Source organism: Culex pipiens, chromosome 3, assembly GCF_016801865.2.
Source record: "Culex pipiens pallens isolate TS chromosome 3, TS_CPP_V2, whole genome shotgun sequence".
NCBI lineage: Eukaryota > Metazoa > Arthropoda > Insecta > Diptera > Culicidae > Culex > Culex pipiens.
In genome coordinates, this window is record NC_068939.1 from 39,532,815 (window position 1) to 39,556,813 (window position 23,999).

The 23,999-nt window shown below is 34.3% G+C and overlaps 1 protein-coding gene across 3 annotated transcripts in view; it reads left to right on the forward strand.

The window, feature by feature from the left end:
* Positions 1-5,274: 5,274 nt before the first annotated feature.
* Positions 5,275-23,999, forward strand: part of LOC120427034 (protein dead ringer-like) — a 149,892-nt gene continuing 131,167 nt past the window's right edge. For 2 of the 3 annotated variants that reach the window (XM_039591861.2, XM_039591862.2), the window contains exon 1: positions 12,369-12,840. In XM_039591861.2, the coding sequence (XP_039447795.1) occupies positions 12,748-12,840 (93 nt within the window). In that variant the 5' untranslated portion in view covers positions 12,369-12,747. Of the gene's footprint in view, positions 5,962-12,368; positions 12,841-23,999 lie in introns of those variants that run through there. The other variant, XM_039591863.2, reaches the window with a different exon arrangement.

The following is a 23,999-nucleotide window of genomic DNA, read 5'->3' on the forward strand; positions in this document are numbered from 1 at the left end:
TTATTATAATCGAGTAGGAAAGGTATAGTCAAAATTAATTTATGTTTGAAGCTAAACAATCAAGAATCTAAAAGAACACATAATCTGGATATTCATTTGAAAGTGTTTCAGTTATGCAAAAATCAACATTTTTCAAAATAAGCATTTTTATGTATTTTTATCGCTTTTAATCTGCCACTCAAACACTTCATTGTTTTGATTTAAAAAAAAAACTCTTTCAATTTTGAGCAAATTCAATTTTGTTCTGTTTCAATTGAAGTTTTTTAAACATATTTTTACGATTGCATAATTGGGTCCTAAAATAAATCTTAAATTTGTGATATTATTGTTCACAAAGATTAAGCTTATTTTTATGAGTACAATTATCCTTTGTGCGACCGCAAAGGATTTAAAATGGATTTTTTAATCAATTTAATAGAATTGAATTCACAGCCCTTCTTGACAGAAAATGTCCTACTAAGTATTTAAGTACACAGTCCAGACTCAATTATCCGAAGGACTTAGAAAAAAATTACTTCGGATAATCGAATTTACGGAAAATCAAATCACGAAAAAATATGTTTTTGTCTTATTTTTCATTGTTAAGCTTCGGTATGACCCCTAGACTACTCTAAAGTGATTTGCAGTTTTAAAATCCAAGATGGCGACAAATGGGTGGTTGCGATATACTGAAAAAATGCATTTGGTCATTTTTAGGGCATTCAATTCAACTTTGGATAATCGAGGAGTCTTGACAGCTCGTTCCAAGGGGACCATAGTTGATCCATCGATTAAATGTTGTGTAGTCGATTTATTTTTTTGTCGATTTTATTTTTTTTTAATTTACAAACCTAGGGTTTTATGACCCTATTGGCAAGATTCATAACAAATTAGATCAATGATCTATATTTTACCATCAAACAACAATGAGAAATATGTAAAATCTCATTGTCTTTCCTAATTAAACGTTCCCACCATAAAACCACCACCTTAATCTGCTCCACTGCAGATTGCATTAACGCACGGTCATTGGTCGAAACGCTCCACCACCTTAAGCTCTCAAGCTCCCAACGCAGATACAATCTTTAAAACCACCCATCAGCATCGTAAAACCAACCCATTTTACAAAAGAAAGGAAAAAAAGCAAACATAAAAAACAGATCCCACCAACATACTCAAAAAATAACATTGCAATCGCGATCCTCACCTCGTCGTGTACTTGCCAAAGAAAGAGCGAGTGCGTTCATAAACGATGGGAAAGAGAGCAAAAGCTACTAGAGAGCAACCCGATTGAAATCATATAAAACGAACCATATAAAATCGTATCGCATATAAAGAGACTATAATCAATTTCATTGCGATGGCCGCGCCCCTTTGATAGGCGGAGTGGACAGCGCCAGAGCGAGAGAGCCGTAATCGGATTTGGGAGAGTGGGGGAGAGCGAGAGCGCATGTGCGCGACGCGAAGCTGCATGAATGAAAGAGTAGGAGCAATCGTGAATTGAGAGAGCGAAGTATGGAGGGTGCGAATATTAACCGGAAATTTGAATCAAATGGCGAGGGGGGTTGTTGGTGAGGAGAGCGGCGACGATCGCTTGAGTTCGATAAAATAATTCAGAGAGAGGGAGTTTTATGATTATGGTGTTCTTCTCTGCTCTCCCATTTGGAGCGAGTTTTTTAACCAACACAAACTCAGAGGAAAAGCGGATCGGTTTATTTCGTTCATGGGAGAATAACAACAGTTCGGAGCAGGATTTTTTTCCTCGAATTAGTTGCATAAAAATAAGCGAATGGTAACGGCTAGTATGAGTATCGACATTCATGTGTTTTGGCTTACCAACGTCAACCAACGAGACTGGTAATGTTAGAAGCAATGCCGAAGATTATGTTTTTACACCGATGGAAAATGTGTCCACGGGGTTTATGGTTGGCCCATACAATGAATTTATTTTATAAACATATAATTCATTAATAGTTTTAAAGACTTTGTAGCAATACAATCATCCAAATACGATTTTAAGTATTCTTTTGTTTCAAAAAATCATGTACAGTTATGTTTAATGTGCAGCTTATGAATATACGTTCAAACAAGTTTTTTTTCCAATTTTTGTTTTTTCGCAGTTTAAAAAAATATTTGCTCCATTTTTGGATGCTTTTATGAATATGATTTCTATTAAAATTGTTTCAAAAATCTTTGTACCTAAAATAAATCATCATATCTTTAAGTATTGGTTTGGTTCTATCACATTCCCCAGAATCCCACTCCCCAGAATGAACCATTCCCCAGAAATATTTATGACCTTGAAAAACATGTTATGTTTCCCATTTGATACAATACCATTTAGTATAGCGCCGTTTGGCATACCATAATTTGGCATAATGGCGCATAATGGTCAATTGGCATAATGATATTAAACATTAATTCAATATTAGAATCGATTTAAAAAAACCTTCTCGACTTGTGATAACTGCTGACACTATTTTATTTTATTCTTTAAGAAAGGGAAACTCTCTTTACTAGGGAAAACTGCTAAAGGAAAATTGTCAGCATGCTGGAGTTATCAGAAGCCAAATGTTCCCTTCTTTAAAGAAAGGGAAAATTCTACTTTAAAGGGAAAATTGAACTTTCGGCAGACAGTCAAGAGAGTTATCTTTTCTTTAAAGAAGGGAAATTCAACTTTAAAGGGAAATTTCAACTTTTGTCCGCAGTTATGACAGTCACGAGAGTTTTCCCTTCTTTAAAGAAGGGAAAATTCAACTTTAAAGGGAAAATTCATCTTTCGTCAGCAATCATCACAAGTTAAGAGCGTTTTCCTTTCTTTAAAAAAGGGGACATTTAACTTTTGTCAGCAGTTATCACAATAAAGGTGAAATCTAAATACTTCACACTTTAAAACTGATATTTTTTTGAAATAAAGTACATTCATAATAAAAATAAAACTTTTCTGGGGAATGGGTCATTCTGGGGAATGGACCATTCTGGGGAATGGGATTCTGGGGAATGAACCATTCTGGTAAATGAACCATTCTGGGGAATGGATTTCTGGGGAATGGATTTCTGGGGAATGGCATTCTGGGGAATGGATTTCTGGGGAATGGGATAGAACCATTGTTTTAATATAAAAAAAAATCATGCAAAGTTTTATTTAATTTACAGCTTGTGATTAGGCTGGTACAAATGTTTAAAAAAGTCACTATTGATGACTAAACAACTGAACTAAATTGTAAAATGTATTTTTAAACACTTTTTTCCATTCAAATGTTGAGACTATGGCTTGTAATTTATTTTTTAACCCCCCTTCCCTCGACCCCGACCAGAGCTGAGAAACAAAAACTTTAAAAAGTATTTGCATCGGCCTTATAAGTTCATATATGTTTTTTGTTAAATTTTTTTCCAGTTTTGGTTTTTTCACCGTTTCTTTTTACTATTTGCTCATACTTTTCATTCTCTTTGGAACTACACTCAAACCCCGATGGTTTGACACCAACTGTTGTCAAACGAACGGGGTCACTTTTTAGTTTGACACCCCTTTAACACGGAGTTCACACGCACTACCAAACGATTGTTGTGATAGTGTTCGTGAGCGCCGTGTAAAAAGTGACAGTTCGTCACTTTTTAGTTTGACTTTGACCAACCAACGGGGTACAAACTAAAAAAGTGTCAAACGAAAAAAGTGACCCACCACCGGGGGTTGAGTGTATTTGATACATTTTTGGGTGTAAGAATTTTATGAATATCAAATTCAAAACATTACAAAATAATATAAATTCTTTGATATTAAAATTTATTTAAAATTTTCCAATACATTTAAAAAAAACGAAATTTAGGCCAAACCTAGCCTGCTAGGTTTATTTGAAACAATAAAACCAAAAAAAAATTGCAAAACTAATTGCTTTCTTGAATCTGTATTTTCAAGTAATATTGACGAGCTACTTATTCATCTTAGAAAGGAATTTCGGCTTCAAAAAAACACGGACACTTTAAAATGAAATAATGGTTTCATAACAGTATGAAACCATTATTTAATTTCAAAGTGGCCTGTTACTAAAAAAAAAAAAAAATGAATAACAAGCCATACTTTCAACATTAAAAAAAAGTGTTTAAAATGCATTTTAACTACACAGCAAAAAATCCGATGTCAAAATCGCATGCAAAAGCACGCACATCACCTTCGTCAAAATAAACACTTAATATTACACATTGCATGTACAATTTTTGCAAACGCAAATAAAAATTGCAACCGACGGGATACAAACCCAGCACCAACAGTTAGAACTGGCGCCTTAGCCCACTCGGCCATCAGACCGATGAAAAGCTGTAAGGATAAACGCATATATCAGCTTGACATTTCGGTCATGTAGGTTTTCCATACTGATGGGCTACATATTTCAGGGCGTAAAATTACATAAAATTGCATAAAATAATGCAATATTTATTTTGCACCCAGCACTTTTACACGCAACTGGATTACTACTTTTTTAGCTGTGTATAGTTCTTTTGGATTGCAATCAATAATTTTCAAAAAATGGAAGATTTAACAAAAAACTATTTTTTTTGCGAAAAAAATCTTTTTGCGGTACTGTACTACGAAAATTTTCTAAAATTAAAATTGGGGTTGACAAAAACTTTTAAGAATATTTGTACCAGCCTAAATATAAGATTTAACAGTGTGGTTTAGCCTAAATTATTGATTGTATTGAATTTTACATTGACCCTTTGGCCATCAAATATATGTTTAAAAGTTTTCATCTCCTCCTTCAAAAATTTCATTTAAAAAATCAAAAACCAAAAATTTAACTTTGTTCTTGATTACTCAAAAATGAAAAAAGTCGTACCGCCCCTTCTATTCGTCACGAGATTTTGAAAGATGGATCTCGTATTCGTGACCAAGTGCCCTATGAAAAAAAAAATAAAAGAAAACTTTGTCTGATAGGCTTCATAACAATAATGGAAGCTTCTCGGCAACACTGCTCACTCTCTCACACCTTTTCCTTGTATTTGTGCATGTGTTCGTGTCCCTCTCTTTCTCATCGCATCAGACCTCATTCATGGTTATTTTCATTGAGAGAGGATCACGCAACAACAACTACAATTGGACCGTTCCGTTTGCTCTCGCGCACCGCACATCGCGATGCTCCTTCGTTTGGTTGTTGTTATTTCTTATGTACATCAACCAACAACAACAACAACAGTTTACTGCACGCGTTGCAGTTGCTCACAACACCCAACACACATTCGATTAGGCTGCTCTTTGCTGGCGCGTCGTCGCGCGTCTTTTTCTCTCTCCTTTTCTTTCGCGCGTTGTCTGTCGGGTCGCCTTCGTCGTCGTCGTCGTCATCGCCGTCTTCGATTTGCGCGCCTCGGGAGATTTTATATCAAACGCATTTGATTGGTCGCATGTGGCGGAGTGTGTGTGTGTGTGTTCGCGTGTAATTAATTTTGCGAGCGCGCGCGCGTCCGGGTTCGCGCGAAGAAACACACAATAGTCAGTGTTGTAGCGACGGGCCACCAGGTGGTGCTGTTGATGAGTTGTCATAAAAAAAAAATCTCGGAGAATTATTTGTTTACATGTGGTTTTGCGTCAAATCAAAATAAGGCGTGTGACGGTGTTAGTGTGTGTGTGTGACGCGATAGTAGGGTGGTTGTGCGCGGATGTGGGTCAACGAGAGTCGTTAGGACGCGTCGTTACCGAATTATGTGCCCGATTATGTTGGGAGTGTGTCAAAACAGCAGCTGACATTTTTATGCGGGTTTAAAGCTGCATTTGCTTGAAGCCAACTATATGAGTGGAATGGAAATTATTAACAGAATGAACGGAATTTTATGAAGCCTGTTAAAGAAACCAGTTTAAGAATTCAATGAGTGTTCGTAAAATATTTTACTTGAACAAAAGTGATGTTAGCTGAAAAAATACTAAGTTCTTTAAATTAATCTACGTTGACGAAAGAACAGTGATCGCTGATTTAAAAGAAAAGATAAAAGGTGAGTCAATTGCTTTGAAAATGTTCAAATGCCGTCGGCAAATTTGTTGTCGATTTCCAAACATTTTTTAAAAGGAAAAAAAAACTCACGTCACTTACCAAACCTGCACACACAAAACACACATCACACCAAAACTGATCCGGAGCGTTTGGTACGGTATGTCCACGCATCTTTCCTCTCGTGTAGATTTTGTGAAATTTGATCCATTCACAGAATCTTTTTCTGTGGTAAATAAAACGCAGTAGGGCTGGCCGCTTTAACATTTTCGGGTGTTCTTGGAAGTACTGCAATTATTCATATTGACAAGAAAGGTGTTTTGAGCGTAATCTTATCCAAAGACTTTCCAGCATGCTTTCATCGGAATGGCTGCGTTTTTGTTAGAATAGATTAGGTTAGACTAGATTTCCAAACATTTCGTAAAAGATATTTCAAACATTTTTTTAGGTACCTGATGTTAAGTTTTCTACATTTCAAAGCTTATCCTACTTTTTTTCAACATGATGGTTAGTAGAAAAAAAAATCAATCAAAATATGAGTCGGAAATTTTCAAAAATCCGCAAAAAACGGGAAAAAGTCGGGAATTTGTGATTTCTTGTCAAAAATTGTAAAAAAGTCTGGAAAACCAAGCATACTTGTTTACACATTATTTTTTTTACCTTGAATAATTTGAATATTTTTTTAATATTTTGTTCAATTTTCCATTCATTTTAAGCACAAATAAATTTAAGGTTCCTTTCACTATTTTAATATTTAAATTTTGGTTTTGTAGATTTTGAATTTGAAATCAACCTATTGGAAGCTTTTTTGGACAAAACTTTTGGGAAAAAATAATGTTCTGTTCTTTACTATCTAAATGAGGAAAATGTCAAAAACATACCTGGGTTAATCGGAAAAAGTTGCCCCGCTCCCTCTTTGATTTCCGTGCAACTTTACCCTAAGGGGTAACTTTTGTCGCTGATCACGAATTGCTTGTAACCTTCACGAATTATCGTGAATTTAGGAAAAAAATGATGAAGAATACCTTTTTTTCGGAAATTTGAGTACGCCGTCAAATTTGGTGTCCAATTTTACAAAAAAAGTCCCTTTGTCACAAAAATTCTCGTAAACTTGGACTTCGCACTAAATTATTGCTATCGATCGCACTATTGCGACTTGTCAAACTGGCTTGGGAAATTTTAATTTTCCCAAAAAATGATCAAAGCGAGCCGATGTGATTCACCTGTCAATCGCAATTTTGAAGTGCGAATGTCCAGTTTGGTGGAAACTGCGACTGGAGTTTTTTTAAAAGGTCCAATAAACCAAATTTCTAATTTTTGCTTTTTGGATGTTTTTGAAACCGCCTTGAGTCAAGGGTATTGAAAAACACCCAAAAAGCAAAAAAAAAAAAACTGAAAATTTGGTTTATTGGGCCATTTCAAAAAAGGCCAGAACTGCTGGTTGCCTAGTTTTTTCGAATTCTTGTTGTCAAAAGTGCGAGAGAAAAGTGCGGGCTAAATCCAAGTTACAGAGCATGGATCAATAATTTGATTAAAATTTAAAACACTAAACACAAACAAATTAAAAATTCAACACGGATTTTTAGAATAAAATATCAAAATACTCAAATTTAAAATGGAATCTTGAAATATTAATATGTTTTGCATAAAATTTTTGAAACTAGGATTATTTTTTTGAAATATTAAAGCTGTCTTCAGCTTCTTGATAAAAAATAATGACAAAAAATCAAAGTAGATCAAAAACCTCGGATAGAAGAAATCAAAATAATTTCGTATAAAACATTTAAAAAAATAAATAATAAACCACATTTTGTAAAAAATGCGTAAAAAGCCATTAAGATCTTCAGTATAAATTTGCAAAATAAAATAAAAATACAATATTCTCTGAGTAAATTATAATTTGATAACAAATTGTTTTTTTCTGCAAATTAACTGTTCAAAAATGGTTTAACCTATTCCAATTTCTACTATTCAAGAGAAATAAATCTCTGAACCCATTTCAAATTACCGTTGCTCAACCACAATTTAAATTATAAAATATAAAGCATGGCCACTGCGCTGCTCGCATTCAAATCACACACACACACACAAACTCAACCAAACACAAAACATTTAGAAATACATTAATTATTGTTATCAACTGTGGTGGGCTGAGCAAAGCCAGTCCAGTGCCGGTGGTGTGTGCTGAGAAGCCTTCCTTATAATTGCACAGGTATAACCGATTGTTTATGGCTATTATAGCTCATTAAATGACGTGGCCATCGCGTTTCTCCTGCGCCGCGGCCTGGTGGCGGTGGTGGCCACCGGCCAATTATAACCAGTTTTTTTTCTTGCTTGCTTGCTGCTGTTGTTGTTGAGCTGGATTTCCTCATGTCCCTCGAGGCAGAATTTGGAGTCACACTGAAGGCGGCATTGATTTCGAATGTGTGGCTGATCTAGTTTAAAGTGTGGCCAATCAATCTCATGATTGTTATTTAATTTAGGAAGAATATTTATAACGAACAGACTCTAACTTATTGAAACTGTAATATTTTGTAGCACATCAATATTGGTTTCTCTGCATCTAAAATAAAATTATAATTTACTTTGTATGGTGTAAAAGTCAATTAGCTGTATCGATGAGGGAGTGTTGGCAAATAGTGCAGGTGAACCTTTTTATGGTTTTAAGTATTTTTTTGTAAACCCAAAAAAGCCTACACGGAGAAAAAAGAGATCCCAAAATCGTGGACTCCCCCATGAGGGCGGTGGAGGTGCCCTCTCGATTTTGCTATTCTTGAGGGGGAATGACGAAAAATATAAATCTTTACCTGTACTCTTTTAACCTTTAGAGCGCACAATATATTTGAATATATGTGAATTTCTTTGAAAAGATACAACAACTATTGTTATTTCCTTAGATTTCATCTTTGGACTGCCCTTTTTATCTTTTTCACTAAGGGTTTTCGAGAAAAAAAAATGATTTCCTTTAGATTTCTAGAACAAATACTGGTCATTTTTTGAACCAAGCTACACCAATAACTCAAACGTGATTTAAATTCATAAAGGACATTTTTGTGAATAGGGGCAGTGCAGGTGTTTTAAAAATATAACTAACATAAACTGATATTCAAAAAATGTTCATAAAATAATAAATCAAATATTTTAATAAAAGTACAAAAGATTTTTAAATTTATTTTTTTGCAGTCTTTTTTAAAGCTATTTTTTTTATTTTCATTTCATTTCATTTTATTAGGTTGCTTTAACAATTACATTGGTGCAGTTGTTATCCTGAGCTGAGATATGGACTACCTTGCAACAGCTGATTTGTTCAAAATGGGGAGAGAGTTTACTGGTACTAAGGAGAACGAATTAGACAGAGATGGAAAAAAAATTGCAAAAATAACCTTCGAAATAGCTAATAGATGTGGGATAGTTAGAGGAAAGGATTTTTTTTATTTTTGTTTTTTTTTTTCTCTTTTTCTCAAACATGAGCAGTTTTTGAAGAAGAAAAAAAAATATTTATATGAGTTTTCAAAACTTAGCTGTATTTATTTTTTTGTCAATAAGTTAAAGATAGCTTTAATTCTTTCAAAGTGAGCAGTTTTTAAAATAAAAATAAAAATAATAAAATGCTCGAGTTTTTTTTATTGTTTCGATGATATTTTTTTTATTTTTTTTTCAGATTATTTTTTGGTTTTTGATATGTTTAGGTAATTTTATGAAAGTTAAATAAAATTTTAATTCTTTTGAAACAAATACTTGTTAGGTTTTGCGTTGATTTGAATTTTAAATATTTTTTTTACATAAATTCTGGGAGTTTTTGCATCTTTTCGAGCAAAGTTCTATCTAAAAAAACGACTTTCAAATAATATTTTATGTAAAATTTATTTGACAACTCTGTTTTTGTTTTTTTTTCTCCTGATTTCTGTTTGTGACTAATAAACGTTACTTAATCCACCTTTAGGTGGTTGGTGCCTTCCTGACATTCATAAAGTGAATACACGATCTGAGATCAGGCCTCAAAAAAAGTGTATTGAAAACACTAAAGTTCTTATAACTTTTGATAGGGTTGTCAGATCTTCAATCATTTGGGCTCGTTGGAAAGGTCTTTTGATTACCTATCCAACGATGGGTCGCACGATAGATCCGGACAACTTTTTCATCAAAATATTTGAGATCCGGCCTCAAAAACTTGTAAAAATAACACCTAAGTGCTCATAACTTTTGATGGGGTTGTCAGATCCTCAATCTTTTGGACACGTTGGAAAGGTCTTTTAAATACTTTTCTAACAATATAAAGCATGACGGGTTTTCTTACAAAAACCACCCTTTTTACAATCTTCCGAAGTTTAGCTCAAACCGTTTTTTAGCATAACTTTTGAAGTACTTTCCTAAACTTCATAATATTAACTAGGGTCTTGTGGGACCCCAAGACGGATCGAATGAGACCAAAACAGTCTAAATCGGTTCAGCCAGTCCGGAGATAATCGAGTGCATATTTTTGGGTGCATGGACTCACATCCAGACACACGCACAGACATTTGTTCAGAATTTGATTCTGAGTCGATAGGAATACGTGAAGGTGGGTCTACGAGGTCGAATAAAGAAATTCATTTTTCGAGTGATTTTATAGCCTTTCCTCATTGAGGTGAGCAAGGAAAAAATAATAAAACTGTGGGTGTTTGCATTTGCATACAGGAAAATTTATAAAAAGATTACTTAACTAATATTTCTCGTGAGGTTTTGCATAACTTTAAATATGAGCAGGTAATGAAAAATTGTTCAAAAAATGCTACAAGTACAGAGAAACCTCTTTTACGCGGTGGCGTTAAATACGAAGAGTGCTGAAAAAATCAAGTTTTGCAACGAGTTCCATACAACATTTTTTGCAATTCCGAAAAACACCTATTGAGTGAAATTTTATGTCAAATTTTCATGTATTTTGTGAATAAATCGTTTGAATCAAAAAAATGTTGAAAAGTGTTACTTTTCAAAACAAGTGCTGAAAAGTTCAACTTTTCAGCACCTATTTCAGTGCTGAAAAGTAGAACTTTTCAGCATTTATTTTGAAAAAGTTGCTATTCGATTCTTTTATTTTTGGTACAGAAAAGTAGGCTATTTCGTCGTTCAAGAATGTCAGGAAAAGTAAGTAGTTTCACGACGGAATTGCAAAAATTGCTTTTAAAACATTGCAAAAATGTTGCGTCGTTCCAGGGAAATTGACAAGTTAGAAAAACGTAACTTTTTTATTTGCAAACCAACATTTCGAAAATTTTGATCACTTAAAATCATTTTTTTTTTGAAGCAGTCTAATTAATAATCTAAACATCATCAAAGGAAAATCGAATGATATCAAGTTCTTCTTTTATTTGTTTTTGTAAAATTCGAGGTAAAGATGGCAAACAAGATTTTCTTTCATTTTTTGAATCTTACGACAAATCTTCCATTTTTTTGAAAGCTTATGATTGAACATCGATTACGAGTTTATCATAAATTTGAATGTTTGAGCCCCCACCCTCCCCCCTTTGGAGAGATAGAAACTTTGCACCAGCATTAGGCAATCGTAAACTATATTTCAAATTTTTGTCCCTCTTCATCAAAATTGCAATCTGGTACGAACAGGAGCTGAAATTTTTTTGTTGCTTTTAAAATCATGGGATAAGTTCTGTTTTTTTCAAAAAATACTTTAAAATTATGTAAAAACTAGAAAAATAAATTCCGACATTTTTTTTCTCAATACTGCTCATATTGATTGTATCGAAAAAATTCAAAAACTCTGTAATTTAATTTTGAAATTCCATTTTTTTGCTATGAACTGCTACTCATTAAAAGAGTGTAAAATCTCAAAAAAATATTTCAAGAGAAATGCACAAACACTCAACAACAAATTAAAACCTTCTCTTTAATAGTTTATGAATGAAGGTATGCATAAAACATGAATAAAAATGAACTGCTCATGTTTCGAAGAATACAAAACCGATAGAATTTTTTTTTAATCTGATATTTTTTTCAAAGAACTGGTCATGTTAACAGGAATACAAAAACTCATAGAATCGTCTTATATAATTATTTAACTATTACAGTTCAGACTCGATTATTTGAAAGCTCGATTATCCATGTTTCACTTGCATTTTTTGCCTAATAATAATGTAACATTGATGTATTTCGAAAATTTGTTGTTTTTTTTATCTTCTATTCAATTTGATATTATTTTTTATAGTAAACCGCCTTGAGTCAGGGGTATCAAAAAACGACCAAAAAGCAAACAGTGGTTTATTGGACCTTTTCAAAAAAAACTCCAGAGTTGTTAGAGATGTTAACATTAGGTCTGTTTACCCTAAACAAATCACAACATCAAAAGCAATCAATTCGCGCTTTGTTTCAACTTGACGTGCAGCACTTCTTTAGAAACATTTCTCCGCTGTTGTAGTAGTAGTAATTCTCCCCCTCCGCCGTATTGGTTGATTAGTTTGGATTACCGGCACAAGTGTGAAATTGAAATTTCCCCTTTTTAATCTCAGCCCAGGTTGAGCGGAGTAATTCGTCGAACTCGCGTCGCGTCCGGAACGTCATCGTCTTTATCGTCTTTTGTTTGTTCGCTCGCTCTCAACGCGTACCTGGTGTAACACGAAATAAAAGAATAACTATACAGGGTGGAAAAAAAAGCCCGCGGGAAATTTCTACGTTTGTACGTTTTCGTCGTAAAAGTAGCGCGGCCGTGTGAAGAGGTCTTGCCCCTTTTTGTGACAGTGTTTAGCCCAAATCCGTCAAAATTCGGTCCAAAAATCCCCTCCCGACGTACTCGTCCCCGATGGACCTGTGCGAGATCCAGTACGGTGGTGGCACCACCGTGGTCACCGCGGTCCCTCCGGAGGCCTCCGCCGATCTGGAATCGCCGCCGTTGGTAAGTTGCTTAAAATTTTGGAGGGGTTTTCATTCTTTGTGGACGCGAAACAGGTTTCACTGTGGTGTGTACAATAAAGGGGCTTTTATTTGCACTTCAACCTGCCCGGCCACTTTCGATACACTCTCCTCGGGAAGGCTCTGGCATTGAACCTAACCTCCAAAGAACAAACAGAACAGACACAGAAAGGCCGTCCTGCTCCGGGGATCATCGAGGGAACCTTTTTGTGTTTGAGATTTTTATTTTTCTGGATGCTGTGTTTGACTTTTCAACTCTTGCTTTCAACCGGCGGGGTTGGTAATGAGTTAACCCTAAACTGTCTTATTTGCTTATTTTTTAGTCACACAAGATAGAATTTGTTTGAATATCAAATCTGATGTTTTTAACAATTATTGAAATTCAATAAAATTAATTTTAAAATCAGCGTTAAAAAAACTTTACCAAAACATAACCTCCAAAAAGTCAAGGTGTTAAACAGTTTTTTTTCCTCTTGGCACTCTCGTCCACAAAACGAGTAGAAACCAGCTGCCGTCTGGTCGTTGTAGGTCATATTGCATGCCGTTTGGCATTAAAAAAACGGTGGGTGTGTACCTGTGCCTGTTGGAAGTGTGCCAGCATTAGAATATTATTTTTGGTGCATCTTTGTTTTTGTTGATTAACGAAATTTGCTGCTGCATTTTTTTTTTTAGGTTTATGTCCCTCGACTTTGGTCAAAGTCTGTGTTGCGTTTTTCAATTATGAATTTTTCAAGTTATCGCAGTTCTAGTGAAAAACAAGGGTTCTGATATTCGGTTCAAAGACCATAAATCACTCACTCACCGCCGATCAAATCTTTTTCGACTGGAGCGCGCAATCATTCGTGAGTGAACACGACTCGTAAGCTGCCAGCGCCTTGGCCAATTGCTCCACACAGCGATACAAATACTTCGTGAATTTGACAATTTTGACAATTTTGGCAATTTTGACAATTTTGACAATTTTGACAATTTTGACAATTTTGTCAATTTTGACAATTTTGACAATTTTGACAATTTTGACAATTTTTACAATTTTGACAATTTTGACAATTTTGACAATTTTGACAATTTTGACAATTTTGACAATTTTGACAATTTTGACAATTTTGACACTTCTGAAAATTTTGAAAATTTTGACAATGTTGAGAGTTTTGACAATTTTGAGAGTTTTGACAATTTTGACAATTTTGACAATTTTGACAATTTTGACACTTTTGAAAATTTTGAAAATTTTGACAATGTTGAGAGTTTTGACAATTTTGAGAGTTTTGACAATTTTGACAATTTTGACAATTTTGACAATTTTGACAATTTTGACAATTTTGACAATTTTGACAATTTTGACAATTTTGACAATTTTGACAATTTTGACAATTTTGACAATTTTGACAATTTTGACAATTTTGACAATTTTGACAATTTTGACAATTTTGACAATTTTGACAATTTTGACAATTTTGACAATTTTGACAATTTTGACAATTTTGACAATTTTGATAATTTTGACAATTTTGATAATGTTAACAATTTTGACAATTTTGATAATGTTAACAATTTTGACAATGTTGACAATTTTGACAATTTTGACAATTTTGACAATTTTGACAATTTTGACAATTTTGACAATTTTGACAATTTTGACAATTTTGACAATTTTGACAATTTTGACAATTTTGACAATTTTGACAATTTTGACAATTTTGACAATTTTGACAATTTTGACAATTTTGACAATTTTGACAATTTTGACAATTTTGACAATTTTGACAATTTTGACAATTTTGACAATTTTGATAATGTTAACAATTTTGACAATTTTGATAATGTTAACAATTTTGACAATGTTGACAATTTTGACAATTTTGACAATTTTGACAATTTTGACAATTTTGACAATTTTGACAATTTTGACAATTTTGACAATTTTGTCAATTTTGACAATTTTGACAATTTTGACAATTTTGACAATTTTGACAATTTTGGCAATTTTGACAATTTTGACAATTTTGACAATTTTGACAATTTTGACAATTTTGACAATTTTGACAATTTTGACAATTTTGACAATTTTGACAATTTTGACAATTTTGACAATTTTGACAATTTTGACAATTTTGACAATTTTGACAATTTTGACAATTTTGACAATTTTGACAATTTTGACAATTTTGACAATTTTGACAATTTTGACAATTTTGACAATTTTGACAATTTTGACAATTTTGACAATTTTGACAATTTTGACAATTTTGACAATTTTGACAATTTTGACAATTTTGACAATTTTGACAATTTTGACAATTTTGACAATTTTGACAACGCCGATCAAATCTTTTTCGACTGGAGCGCGCAATCATTCGTGAGTGAACACGACCCGCTAGCTCCCAGCGCCTTGGCCAATTGCTCCACACAGCGATAAAAATACTTCGTGAATTTGACAATTTTGACAATTTTAACAATTTTGACAATTTTGACAATTTTGACAATTTTGACAATTTTGACAATTTTGACAATTTTGACAATTTTGACAATTTTGACAATTTTGACAATTTTGTCAATTTTGTCAATTTTGTCAATTTTGACAATTTTGACAATTTTGACAATTTTGACAATTTTGTCAATTTTGTCAATTTTGACAATTTTGACAATTTTGACAATTTTGACAATTTTGACAATTTTGACAATTTTGACAATTTTGACAATTTTGACAATTTTGACAATTTTGACAATTTTGACAATTTTGACAATTTTGACAATTTTGACAATTTTGACAATTTTGACAATTTTGACAATTTTGAGCCGATTGCTGACAATTTTTAGTCAGCTTTGAGCGACATAGCGCTATCGCTATAGAGAATTTGCAGCAAAACTAAATGACGCGTGTCGCCACCTATGAACAAATAGCGTAAACCTATGATTTTTAGAAAAAATGTGTTTTTTCCTTCCTAACCAACATTTTTATAAAACTTATGCCGGATTCGGATGAGAAAAATTATTTCCAACAATTTGGTGTATAACTTTCCAATATTTGTTTGATTTTTCTATGAGAAAACTGTAGATTTAGAAAAAGATAGTAATTTGGACTATTTGGCAAGAAAGTCTGTCAAAAATCAATACAAATTGTTGAATATACGTAAACACATCTGTTATCAACTATATAACTGTTTATTTCATTGGTATATACGGGGAAACTCATTTTTTCGTGTTCCAAAACATGTTTTTTAAAGAAAAAGGTCACAAATTTTTGCGCGCCCAAAAGTTGATGTTCATTATTCTAAAGCAAAAAATTTTTCTCGTCTTTTGCAACCAGTTTCATTAAGATTGATGCAGGGAATCATGAGAAATAAGCGATTTTGTTCTTCAATCCAGCAGAAAGGAATACGATTTTTGGCAAGTAACCTCATTTTGGCGCCACCTACATTTGAAACACAGTCACGCTGCAAAACCTCAATACCTTTGAGCAATTCGGTGTACCACCCGATTGTGTTAGAGAGAGAGAGAGAGAGAGAGAGAGAGAGAGAGAGAGAGAGAGAGAGAAAGCAAAAGAGAGAGTTTTCTGAGATTTGTGCTCGCAGGAGAATGTTTCTTTTTTGGAGCAATCAAGACTCATGGTGAAAATTGTAGAAAACCCAGTTTTATGGTAAAAAATCATGTCTCCGGATCCGTATTTTTTTATATGTCATGAAAAATTTTAAATGGAATCAGGGCAAAATATTTCCAGGCCGGATCTGACTTGTGGCCTGGAGGTTGGACAAGCCTGATCTAGATTAAGTTGCAGTATAAATAACTTGTTTTCAAAAGAAGATTATTAGAATTCAGAGCAAACCTTCGATTTGATTGATAGCCGATTCAGTGGGTGATACGTTGCCATCCCAGACCGAGCTGTGTTCAAAATTTCCCCTCGAACCATGTGCGCGTCTGTGCCAAACAAATGAATTCTAACCAGATGTGACAGATTTTAGATGTTTCCTACTTTTTGTTGTGATGCCGGTGAATGAAGGCAGCAAAACAGAGTAGAGCAAATCACGGCACGTAGATGACATTCCAATTTTAGTATTAATTAGCCTATTTTATGAGTTAAGTGAAGGCTAATTTTAGAAAACTGTGCCGAGCGCGTCGTTTTCCTCCTGTCTGGGCTTGAGTAGGGAGAATTTTTGAACCTCCTTCAACAAAGTAGCAATTCTACACCGGCTGAACTTTGTTGACATCCAGAGTTCAGCACGTGTCCTCCGTTTCCTATAAGTCGATTTATTTCGTATTAAAATCCAATCGATACCCGTCTTGTGTTGACATAAGTCCGAAAGGTATTTCTTCGAAGTGGCGAACGAAAATGACGACGATGTTTATTGAAAAGTAAATTCCGTCTGAGACAATATCGAATTACTCGCAAGGTAGCTTCTATTCATATTCACCACAATTATATTGCTATCATGGAACGAAACATAAAAACACACAGTTGGCAAAAGACACATGGCCCAAGAACGATGATAAGCAGGGTAAGCGGGGAGTTGTTGTACAAATCTTGATCTTGGAAGAATATGCTCAACATTGTTTTTAAATAATTCAATAGCTGAAGATGGTGTAACAATTGACCAACTCACCCCAAACAGGTAGCGCAAAGGAATATTTAATATCATACCGACCCAGGAATTAGTTCATCGTCGGCAATGCCGTTGATATTCATTTCCCCGTAAGCTTGCCTTGGAAGGAAGCCCAACCAATTGAGTGTTGCCAAAGGCCGCCGTCCAAGTCCAGCTCCGGTACCTTCTTCCTTTGGAAGGCAAGCATTGTGTACCGGTGTGTGACACCCGCATTTCGGAATCCAAGTCGATTTAGCAAAACGAGCTCATGTCGATGGCAGTTCGCAGCCAAATTGGATTTCATGCGGATTTTTGTACTCTGGCCAAGCGATCTCATGTTCTGGGAACCTTTGAGGACGAACTCTTCTGGCAACGCAAGTCATTAATCAAAGTTAAAGGTACCCCCACTCGGCGATCGAATTGACAGGCCTGGGATGCAATGCAAACATAAATAAAGTATCAATTTTTCGCACCGACCAAAAATGTGCTAAGTGAGCATATTAATGCAGCATAAAATCTTCCCTCGGAGGGGCTCGAAACCGCAAATTATGCTGGCCCTCGGGATTGTGGTCAGGGTGACACACGCGGTGGTTTGGGAGACGATCAAGACATCAACCAGCCCTGGCTGGTCGTCGAGCCTAATTAACGAGATCGGTTTCCCCCGACAGGGTCTCATAATTGGGCCACGAGACCCGCATCATTCCCCTCAAAGTTGGTGGGTGTGAGATTGCTGAAATGATACTGACCCATATAAGTGGGACGTTGTTAGGGATTGTTTGGGAATAGAAGATTGGAGGTTGTGATAACTTAATTTAGATTTCAGCAAAATAAATACTGCAGGTTTATGGGAAGCAACACCAGAATGTCACAACTTTAAATTTCTCAAATTAAAAAAAAGTGCTCCAACCCAATAATCAATATGCAATTATATCCATTTCCTGCTCATTGACGAGGCCCATAAATAAAAAACTTCGCCCCCTTTTTTTATCCAACTAATTGAAATCTTCCACGTTCACGGATGCAAAACCACAAGAAGGCCCTAATTAAAGCAAATAAAAAGGCGTGGTCTCCCTTCCGCTCAGCTCGCTGCCCATCGCGAGAAATTCATTTATGTATTGATGTATTTCATTGTTTTTTTTTGTATATACATTTTTTATACCTACCGCATACACACAGCTGGCAGCAGCAATCGCACTTTTATTGCAGCTGACCGCGTTTTATTTCCCCTACATCCATGGCGGTTTTTTTTCCTTTCCTTTTTTCTTCTCTCAATATCATGGAATGAAAAAAAGGGATGTCGAATGCACCAACACAGCCTAGTGTAACTGTAATTGCTGTCCGTTGAAATTTATGATTGGAATTATTATATGAAAAGTTTTTTTCTTTTTGGATTTTCCATACAAGTTTTTATACAATTTTGTAGACTAGACATACAAAAAGAGCATGGTTTCCCTAGAAAATATATAAACTTGCATTGGTAGGGTCACTGGTTGGAAGCTGGACTCACAAACCAAAGGTCGTCTGTTCAAATCCCGGATGAGAACTAAAGCAGCGATGGAATAATCATCATCAAAAGAAAATCTTTGGAAGTTCATCAAGAGAAAAAATCCGAAGTGAGCTGGCTCTTCTCTTTCGCGCACGAAAGATCGGTAAAAGGAATCTAAAAAAAAAATCATCATGTTGATTATTCGGCGGAACATCTTTTTCACTACTACACTTGCAAGTGTAACGTCGCACGTTGTAAAATGACCTGTCACATTTTGTAGATGGGCAATGTGTGTAAACAAAGTGAAATGAATATTATTAAGTGGTGCTGATAAGGAAATTCACAAAAAAAAACATCAGCAGATTGATTTTCATGAAGAATTTCGGAAGCGATTTTCTTTTGCGAAAATGATTTTTTTGCGATTGCAATTATGTTCCGATGGATAGTTTTAGTGATTTTTAAGTTTAAAAAACCTACAGATGTGATAGCCTTTCCGAAATTTTTGTGAACTTAAGGTGAATTATTTGCATTTATTTTTATCAAATTACAAATATTTTTTTCACACACATGCTTCAACCTAAAAAATATATATTTTAAAATATAAATTTTGCTTCAATATTTTTTTTACTTGAATTTGCAAAAAATGGGCTTGTGAATATTCGAAAATTTGTATCTAGCGAAAGAATTTCCTGATTCTGGTTATGGTTAGGACTTTCCAGGTTAAGTAGAATTACGATAAAAATACCGATTTTTCATTTGACGTCTAATCACTTCAATTTTCAATGTTCTAATTTTTCAATTTACTTTAGGAGACTAAACCATATTTTTTGCGCTTTTTATTTCAAAGCCAAAAAAAAAAATTGTTGAGAAACGAAATTTGAATTGACTATTTTTTTAACCGATTGTAAACTTTTATGAACACATCCCGCAGGTGGGAATTACAAAATGAAGGTCTTTTCAATATAAAGTTAAAATAGCTGTTAAAGTATCTGATTTTGTTATCAGAAAATCATGATCATCGGTAATGAAAAGAAAAAATAATAACAACCCAAAGCCTTAGGTTAAAAATTGTTGTTGATCAGATCTAATGTGAAAATTCCAAAAAGTAAGTCAGCAGTCATAACTGATTTTTTAAAATTATTTTTTATTGTTGAATGTTTGTTAACTATAAGAAAATTTAAACCAATTTATTAATGAAGATTATTTTGGCCTTGAAATGTAGTTGTTATATTGAAATTTTAATAAAAGTGATGAATTTGAAAGTTGATTTTTTAATTATTGATAATTCTCGGGTAAGTTTTCAAAAAGCCGTAAGAGCCATTGGTAAACAAAGCCCTTTTTGCATCGGTATTCGACCTAATTACAATAAACTGATTTCAAAAATGCTTGAGATTGTCCATCTACATGTCCTTCAAGTGCCCTAAACTAAAAACAAATGAAATATTGTTTCAATTTGAAGAAAAACGAAAATAAGGGTCGGAGGTCATGGTTGCTTTTAGCATTACAATATATTTTATATTTAATAAGAATCAATAAATAATAAATATTATTTCATGGTTATAATTAGTAAACATTATCAAAATTAGTTATTTAGAATTGCGAATAGCATGTACCAAATTTAAGTGTTGGGAACATTTTATTTCAATTCGGATTTTACTTCTGATAATCTAATCACGATTTTGTTTCGCTATCTTATTTTTTATTGTTGAGCTTTTATATGACCCCTAAACTACTCTAAAGTCATTTAATATTGTTTAATACAAGATGGTGGCCAAAATGGCGGTGATGAAATATTGAAAAAATGCATTTATCTATTTTTAAGGCAACCATTAAATATTGACTAACATGGGGTGGCAGAATTTGAATTTGATGTTAAAAGAAAAAATAAAAAAAATATGAAAAAAATTGTTCATGGTTCGATTATCGAAGTCCCATCCAAAGCTTCGGAATAATCGAACTTCGGATAATCGAGTCTGGACTGTATAAAGCATTTTATATTTTTTTTCAAAAGTTTTAATTTTATTTTATTTTAATGTTTTGACTCTCCCCCCACTTTGACCCAATCCAAAGCTTTAAATATAATTTGTACCATTCTTAATATGGTACAAAATCTAACACTGGATTTATTTTTTAATTTTCAAATAAAACAATTAATTGAAATATCAAAATTTCAAATGAAATTGTCTTTTAGATAAAGAGCAATGTTTACCGGCATTTATAGGTGTTTTTTAGGAAAATGATCAATTCTTGCAATTGAATAATCACAGCAAAAAATCCGATGGTAAAATCGCATGCAAAAGCATGCACATCATCTTTGTGAGCAAAAGCATGTAATATTGTATGAGAAAACGTGTACACAAAAAGCATGTACAAAAGAAAAATAAATAAATTTTGCACACCCCAAAAATAACATCAAACTGGTGAGAGTTATATCCAGATTACCAAGTCCGCGCCGTCAACCGTCTCGGCTATCTCACCGCTGCAGCAAAGGTGATGGCATGCTTTTGCATGCAATTTTACACAGATTTTTTTTTTTAATTTTGAATTATAATATTCATTAGTAAAATGCATAATGTTTCACACAAGTTTCCTTTTTAACATTGAAAAACGAATCAATAGTTTCCGAGATATTGCGAGTAGATGGCACTTAGAAAAATTCATTTTTCACTATATTTAATCTTTTTATATTAGCAACTAGCAGTCCGGTCAATAATTTCTGTAATAACAAATAAAGACAATTTTCTCTATTTTCAAAACATTGTTTGTAGGGGTGTATTTACTTTATGAAGTGTTTTTAAACTTCTAAAAATTACCTAAAGATGCCTATTACTATAAAATTGTGCATCTTATAAAAAATGTGCAAAGTCATTTTCGATTTTGATTTGGTGTTTTATAATGAGTTTTAAGAATATGCTTCATTTGGATTTGTTATTTCCAAATATCACATTCTTTACAAAAATTAAAAAAATAACTCCGGTAGTAGATTTTGAACCATTTCAAACTCTAACACAAAAGATGCCTTTTAAAGCCTCTAAAACATGTTCAAAAAATCGAAAGTTAAAAAAGTATTTTGAAAATTAAATTTTTAATAAAGAAAAGTAAACAAAACATCCAAATCAATAAAAAAAATACAAAGCTAGAAATTTATGTAGAAATGTCCCTAATGTTTTATAAAAACTTCGGTGGGACATTTGTGCTTTTTGGGCAATTAATTCTACTACAATTACACTGCTCAACTGCACTAGCATTTTTTGCAGTCACTGCAATTTAAAATTGCAGTCATCTATCCATCTAGAGCACCCAATACCACGTGTGGGAACCATAACTGGTCCATACTTTGTGGCACACACGCAATTCAAACGACACAAAAACGGAAATCCATTGCCTCATCAGCCGAGTTTCTCGGAAATTTCTCAAATTAAGGTCCCTCCACACCAATCCGTGCAAGGTCTACAGTAGCGTGGTTCACGTTTCTATGAAAAAGACAAAAGTTGTTATTTTGTCTTGCATCAACCGGAATTTCGTTCTTTTATGTCCCCAAAAGCACTCCTGAAAATTTGAGCCCATTTGGTAAGGTCTAGGAGCTCCAGTTTTAATTTGAAATTTACCTTCAAAAGCCACCATCTAAAAGTATCTGTATCTTTAAAGGCTCACTTCCTAGCATGTTGGTATGTTCTACAAAGTTGTTCCCCAGTTCAAAACCTATCTCCTACTATAAGAATCAAGTCATTTCATCGATTTATAAAAAAAAATCCTAATACAATGTAAAAAAAGATAGTTTCCCATGGAAAATAAATCAAAATCCCATATAAATTTCAAATTAAAACTGGAGCTCCTAAACCTTACCAAATGGGCTCAAATTTTCAGGAGTGCTTCTGGGGACATAAAAGAACGAAATTCCGGTTGATGCAAGACAAAATAACAACTTTTGTCTTTTTCATAGAAACGTGAACCACGCTAGTCTACAGACGTAGCAAAAATTTCCCAACTGCGAAGCGTGTGAAAATGCGGTTTCGCGAAAAGTTGAAAATGGCGACCGATTCTTAAGGTGCGCGCACACCCAACAACATCCAACGAGACAGTGAAATTGTACCCGTCAACGCAACCTTCTCGACTTTCGACTGCACCGAATAATTGCCAGCTTCTGAGACAATTAACTCCGCAAGGGGCACTCCTTTCCCTGGGATCAGCTGTGCGTTGCTCAGCCTACTAGATCCGCCAGAGTCGTCCGATGTAATTGTCGGTTGCTCCCCTCCCCCGTGTTAGTTACCTCTGCTCGGGTTGACAGCAGCTACTTCTCGGTGCATCTAAGCAGGCCCAGACAGGCCGCCGGCCGGGGTTGACAACGATTACCAAGCCCGGCTTAAGATGATGATTACGGTTATTGGAGCGAATTAGACGCGATCATCGGCACCACTGGACGTGCCTCCGCCGGTTGACATGTTGCTCGTTGGTGAGGTTAGGTGACACGTGAGAAAATGTAGATTTTTGCGGGTTAAGGCGCCTTGTTGTCACAATCTAATTGGGGCTTGAGTAAGAAGCGGAGTGATTATCAGATCCTGTGGTGTGTTTTCTTGGGTACGTGGATACTTTTGACAAGAAATTTCATAAGTTTGGCCATTTGCAAAATTTGTGCCAGAAACTTGGGGATGACTCCTAACCCACGTGATTACAAAAAGTAGAAACCTTATATTATATGGTGCAATTTTAATTGCACCTTTGGTGAGACCCTTAGAAATGCGCAAGTGCACCAGAGTCGATTGGAAGTGCAAAAAGGGGAAGCAATTCATTTCATTTTATTCACCTCCAATTAGTACCTTCCATGAGGCGCTCCCCCCAGGAGGGGGAAGGAACCAAATTTCGCCCCAGGTGTATAAAATGGGCACCTTCGGGTTAGCACGTAAGGCCTACAATTACTAAGGCCTGGCAGCAGCGCGTGAAGGTCTCCCAGCTCGATCTCGTCGCCCGGGTCTGGTATATAAAATTATGATTTTTTTTCTGTTTCTTGTATGTTATACTTATATAAACACAAATGAACCCTATTAACGGTTGCGCGCATTTATTACAGAGGGGCAA